General features: G+C 37.0%; 2 protein-coding genes across 3 annotated transcripts in view; both read right to left on the reverse strand.

Annotated features, from left to right (window-relative positions):
• Positions 1-465, reverse strand: part of LOC109833527 (cyclin-J18-like) — a 4,059-nt gene extending 3,594 nt beyond the window's left edge. The window contains exons 1-2 of the mRNA XM_020401237.1: positions 145-465; positions 1-78 (exon numbers count right to left, since the gene is read on the reverse strand). The exon at positions 1-78 is cut by the window's left edge and continues 108 nt beyond it. Coding sequence (XP_020256826.1) covers positions 1-78; positions 145-237 — 171 coding nt within the window. The 5' untranslated portion in view covers positions 238-465. The remainder of the gene's footprint in view (positions 79-144) is intronic.
• Positions 1,417-6,310, reverse strand: part of LOC109833528 (putative 3,4-dihydroxy-2-butanone kinase) — a 17,517-nt gene continuing 12,623 nt past the window's right edge. For both annotated transcript variants that reach the window (XM_020401239.1, XM_020401238.1), the window contains 7 exons: positions 4,264-4,407; positions 4,140-4,183; positions 3,255-3,338; positions 2,676-2,743; positions 2,445-2,557; positions 2,258-2,353; positions 1,417-1,788 (listed from right to left, as the gene is read on the reverse strand). In XM_020401239.1, the coding sequence (XP_020256828.1) occupies positions 1,657-1,788; positions 2,258-2,353; positions 2,445-2,557; positions 2,676-2,743; positions 3,255-3,338; positions 4,140-4,183; positions 4,264-4,407 (681 nt within the window). In that variant the 3' untranslated portion in view covers positions 1,417-1,656. The remainder of the gene's footprint in view (positions 1,789-2,257; positions 2,354-2,444; positions 2,558-2,675; positions 2,744-3,254; positions 3,339-4,139; positions 4,184-4,263; positions 4,408-6,310) is intronic.

Raw genomic sequence — 6,310 nt, forward strand, 5'->3', positions numbered from 1 at the left:
CTTCGCGAGAATTGGGAGGAAGCGGTCGGCAAAGAAGGAGAGGGCAGTGTACTTGACGATGGGTTGCAGGCTGAGTTTCTGTGAAATTTAAGAAGTTAGGGTTCCGTAATTTGAAGGAGATGAGGGTTTAAAATTTAAACTTACGAGTGAAGATTGAATGAGGAACTCGAGAGTGCGCTGCCGGAGATTCGGAGGAAAAGATGAGGAGAGGATCAAGTAGGACGGTGATGGCTCCATTTCCCTACTTTGTTTTCCTTTCTAGTCTTTTTGTTTTATTTCATTTTCTCCTTTTTCCCTCTTTTTTTTAATCTTCGGTTGCTACAACTGGCGGGAAAAAAGGGTTGAGGTCCTGAGGAGGTGCGGGTGTCCGTGATTTTTTGGTTAAAATATGAAGGAAATTCATAGAAACTCTAACAATAGCAATTTTTATTTCAACTCCTAACAGTTTGGATTTTTATTTCAAGTGACATATCACAGTATACAAGAGCTCGGACGTTTACATCACGCTGAAAAAGGAACAAAAGATTCAAAAATTAAAACCCATTAATAAAAGTTTGATGACTGAGCTTGCTTGAGGGCAAAGCCCAAAGAGAAAGGAAGGGGAAAAAACAGCGAAATATTATTCCTGGATTAGTTTTTCTAATATAACTTCATAATATATATATGTATATCATATTTCCACGTCTCTCCACGAAAGTCTTTGATCTTATTTCATGAGATTGCCATTCGTTTAGTTCAATCTGTACTCCGATGGGCATTTCATCAAACAGATGAGAGGCAAAAAAACTATATTCCAACACGCATTTCACCAAACATCTTCTCTATCGTCTGAGGCTGCGGCAAAGAATGACTTATGGGTATGTGCTACCGGAGAAGTGCTCACAACCTTCAATTTGGTCAGGCTTCGTCCCCGATTACCTATGTTTTTTTCACAGAATGGTTCACTCAGTCCCTGCTCAACCACTCCTCCACTCTGCGGTCTGCACTCATCTAAATGAGACCGTGTGAGCTTCACCCATTCCGGCGGTTTGGTAAGGCACACAAACATTCTTTATTTCATCATACTGGTAAGGCACACAGACGGACTATATTTCGTCAAACAAACGCCTTCATCAGACTATATCCTCTATCCAAATTGCAACATACCTGCTGGATTTTGTACCCACGAGATACATCTCATCACCCGGACCGTTTAAGCCATCAATAAAAAGAGGAAAGAACATGACAACTAAATAAAGATGACCACTTCAGAAGCTGCTGCAGATGATCACTGCAGGGTCTTGCATGAGCTGGGGTCCCATCCAAACAATAGGATAAAGGGAGAAAATTTCATATATACAGATCTCATGACCACAATACATTACAGAAGCACACAAACAATTACCCGTAAAAATAAAACCATCAAAGAGAGATACAAACATAGAAATATACTTGAATTTTTTTTATTATACCGTGTCAGATCTTCTTCATTTTATAATATGGTTTGTTACGATGTTACCAAGAAAATGAACAATATACTCAGCCTTCTCAGCTCATGCACAGGCACAAGCGGAAAACAAAATGAGCTAAAAGGGTGATGAAAACTTCAAAAAGAAATGCTGATAGATAAAAATCTATGTCAAGCACAGAGCTCGCAATCTTCTAGGTAATATTGTCTTAGCTCTTTGAATGCCGCATCTTCTTCTCAACGGCGAGCGCTGCTGCTCTGTACCATGCTGCAGCTGCCATGGCTCCAGGGTCGGGTACAGAAGCTAGCATATCAGGTGAGACATAGGATGATCGGCCAGCCTGCATTTAAGACACAATAGAGTTTAGAAGATGGAAGCAAACAAGTCTAGATACAAATTATACAATTATGCTGCCACGTCACGTATGTCGCTCACTTAGACAGCAGCACAAAAACTACCTCCATGCCACTTGAAATTCAATTTCTTCCTAAAAGTAGAATATCATGGGGACAGTCTGCATATGCATTGTGATTAAGACTCCTTGAGGTGTGAATACTATCTCAAAAATGCTATATCCCAACTCGAAAATTGAACATGAGCTAAGCTGCAAAACCTGTAGTTCCAGAAACTTTAAACATGTTGGGAACCCATTCGTAATGTACCACACTGTGTTAACCACCCTATCATCTTGTCAAAACCTTAAAACAGATAATTCAATGACAAAAGAATTTGCCAATGTTATCTCAGCATGCATATACCTATATGAGAGGGAGTGAAGGCAACAACTGGAAGGAAGGGAAAAAAATTACTTGTGCTTGCATATGTTTTGTAGACTCCGCCCCACTGAGTGCAGCTTCTGAAGAGAGAAGAAAAGCAGTCACAGGATCATCCCCAGCATCAATTCTCTGTTCATAGCAAAATAAAAATCACAAAAAATATTTAATAAATGTAAATGTAAAGGAGTAGAAAGCGCAAGTACACAAAGTAGAACCTTACCTCTTTCAGAACAGCAGATGCTGGAATAAAAGCATCCAACATTGTGCGAAAACCAGCAGCAGCACCTCCATATTTGCTAACTGCAGCAATAGATGACTCAAGAGCCTTTGCCCCTGGGCCATAAGAGGACAAGATAGTTTGTTATATCACCAGGAATAAAGAAATCAATATTAGTTGAGCAGCCAGACTTTTTTTATTTTTTTAAGAGTGGAAACTAAAGCAGTATCTCACATTGCATTGAAGTAATTAGTGGACTTGCTTTCAAGCTTGCATATGCTGCCTTGCAGAATATAACATATCTGATCACATGTTGTATAATTGTATTAGTTCAATGAGAGATAACTTCAGTACACTTTGCATCTATAGTATATATTAAGAAAAGCTCCTCTTTTGATCATTGTAAGCCACATTTTTAGAATACCAAAACTGCCCTCATATCTGACAAAATCAACTGTAAATGCCCTCACATTAAAAAATCAACAAAAATGCCTTCACACTTTGACAAAATCGAAGGGAATATCATCACACTTGGAAAAAAAAATCACAGAAATGCACCTAAACTTGGAAAATCTAAAAAAATCAATGAAAATACAATCAAAATTATACCTATTTGCTTCCTAGAATACTAGTAAAAGTTAAGCAAAATATGTCCAAATATAACACTCCCCCCACATTTTTTGCCATACACGCATCGCATGCACTAGAATACTAGTAAAATTAAGCAAACTATGTTCAAATATGAATTTTTAACAGGTAAAATTTAATTTAAGAGAATGGAATACACAAACAAGAATAAGGAAAGAGCAGTACAAGATGCCACTTGTCCCTCCCATCACCCTTCCAATTGTGGCGCCAATCTCATTGACTGTTTCTGCCGCATCATTTAGAGGGTAACTGTCAAGCAGAAAGATTTTTATCATACAATCAATAAAGAGTAATATTAGTAACAATGGCTACATAGCTCATCTGTACATAAGGAACCAAACAATTTGGTTGTACAGGATCATTTTTCCAAGAATTAACTAAAAAAAAACAATTATGCAACTGACTGTTGGATAAGTTACGAGTATGTTAAAAGAAAAATCAAAAGGGCTGTCCATGGCAGCCTGTCCCCTTTCTTTCCAATAATTCAGTTTTACTAAATAATGACACAATTTATTTATGGATAAGTTTTGTGTGCACGAGCATGTGTTGTTCTTCCTCCCTCCTTCAGTACCTACCCCCTCCCTTCACAGTCCCTCACCGAAAAGTTCAGCAGCAAAGCGAAATTGAGTTTTTTGTCTGGTATCTGATTTACGTTAGCTAGCAATAATACCTAAGGGTTCAAAGAAGATGCATAAGAGTATATAACCAAACCACCCTTCTGTATAACCTATTCACATTGTTTTTACATCATAATCATGTCCAGAAAAAAAGAGAGAAGTTACAAACACATAACTAATACAACAAATCCCCATGCCACATATTTTTCTAAACTTGCTAGCTGGAATGTTAATCCATTCCTGAAAATAACTAGTTGCGCATCAATCTAGATTCCTGTTAGCAATGATGAAAATGGCCAATGAAAGCACAGAACATAATGTCATAAGATTGAAGTTATGACAGAAGAAAGAAAGGGACTGAAATCATTTGCTCTATGTCATCAAAGCAACTAAAAACATCAAAGAAACTAATAAAAACAGGAGCAAAAGTTACCATTTCCTCATGTCCTCTAGAACAGCAGTTGCACCTCTAAACATCTGCAAGAGGCATTTGTACATTTCTATCAACTTTTGTTAATGCTCCCAGATATAAAGCATGGTCCAGTAAGGCAACTTACAGTAGACCCACAGTCACCATCACCAACTTTACTGTCCCAATCGTTCAGCTTTTCCTTTAGATTAATGATCTCATTTGCAGCTGCTTCAATGGCGCACTCTAAGGTGGAGCCTTGTTCATTCAACTCTTTCAGATTGTTAAATGCCTGTTCAGAGATTAAATAAGAATAATAAAAATCCATTTTTTGTTTTGAAGATAACAAAGATGCAACAATCATAAGATTTACATACAAGCTTATGCACACTCACAATAATATACCATTTCTAATCTGAACCAATGGACTTCATACTTTCCACTTTCCAGAATTCTAAACTCAAAAACATTTACAAAATAAACAAGAGTTTACCCTTATACTATAACTAACGAAGAAAAATCATTCTACAATCTACACCTACCATATAATTATAGAAATGCAAAATTGTAAAGCTGACTCTAAAACGGATATTGTAAAGCTAACTCTAAAACGGAAATTGTTTTAACTTTTCTCCTAGTTGTTTGCTATATCTTTTCCACAAAACCGCAAGCAAATCAATAGTTATTTTTCCATTAAATCTGTAAGCAAGCAATATGTGTATCAATTAACAAAGATAAACAATGTCGTTCCTGAAATTTGCAATTTCTAAACCAGAATGATTAGGCGAAGGCAACAGAAACTCTAAGCATCCGACACGCTAGGCAAACATGCTTAATCTCAGAAATGAGGAAGTGGTGTTATACATGTAACAGAAGAAAACCACGAAAAAGGAAAGGAAAAACAAATTTCAAGAAAGTAGGAAACAAAGCCTCCTGTGATATGAAGCATGGACGCTTCCATTGTGATGTCATCAAAGATACACATTGTTGCGTATGCGTCACTAGTGTTTCCGTGTAAATCTCTGAATTTTCTGCATTTATAGTGTTATATCATTCTGTATCCACATCAACATGTCTCCACTTCTTAGCTCTTCTCTCAAGCATTGTTTTAAAAAACCTCCGCCTAGTCCGCTTAGGCGTTCGCATAGGCCTAGGCGGTACCTAGGCCGCCTAACTAGCGCCTAGCGCCTAGGCGGTATTTAGGCTGCCCACCTAGATTTTACGAGCGTCAAGGGGAGCATTGCCTGCTTACATGGATTGCACCTTGTAGGCCTTGGTTGTGATTTTATGTGTTGTAACCTACACGTCCTCCAAACGCCATTAACCTCCAAATATGAACACCTCCACTACCTCCTCCAACCTTCAACAAAATCTCATCGACCACCACTTAAATGAAGAAAGAAATTCCTGTAGACACCAGTCCGACATCTAAGCTTTCTGTAACATTGACATTCACTATCAATTATTGTAATTAAAAATAAAAAAAGAAACATCTTAGGCTCTAGCCTTGTTAATTATTATTTTGGCTATTTAGTATCTAAGTATGCATGATTTATTGTGGAACTAAAATTGCTATCTTTTTTTAAAAATTTATTTGAATTTAATACATACATATTGTAATTTGAATTGAGATGAACTTATAATTTGAGTTGAGAAGTATAAACTTTTAAAGAGCTATTGTAATTGGTAAACCAAGCAATTTAGTTAATAGTGTTGGTATTTTAGTATTTATACATCTTTGATTGAGTATATATATATATATGTATTTATCTTCAAGTATCACAATTAAAAAAAAAAAAAGAAAAAAAACGCCCAAAAACTGTTTAGGCGCCCTCCTAAACGACTAAGGACTGAGCGCCAAGTCCGACGCCTAGAAGCGCCCAGCGTTTAATGTAACATTGCTCTCAAGGGAAGTGAAAGATAAAACCCATGCACGAAAGAGAGAAATTTGGTCCATATTTCCAAGAGGGAGTACCTTCGTGGATCTATGCCTGACCTCACACATCTATAATTTCGTCAGCAAAGTAAATGATTTCCTTACCAAACTGCAACTCCTATGTTATTTTCCACCAAGGGGGAATCTAGTCATTCAACTTCCAAATAGATAATATCCAATACTTGTGTAACATGAATTACATGCAGTTGCAAGTATATGCATCTGAACGTCATTTAATAATCACTTCATATGGCATTAG

This window comes from Asparagus officinalis, chromosome 3 (assembly GCF_001876935.1).
Source record: "Asparagus officinalis chromosome 3, Aspof.V1, whole genome shotgun sequence".
Classification (NCBI taxonomy): domain Eukaryota; kingdom Viridiplantae; phylum Streptophyta; class Magnoliopsida; order Asparagales; family Asparagaceae; genus Asparagus; species Asparagus officinalis.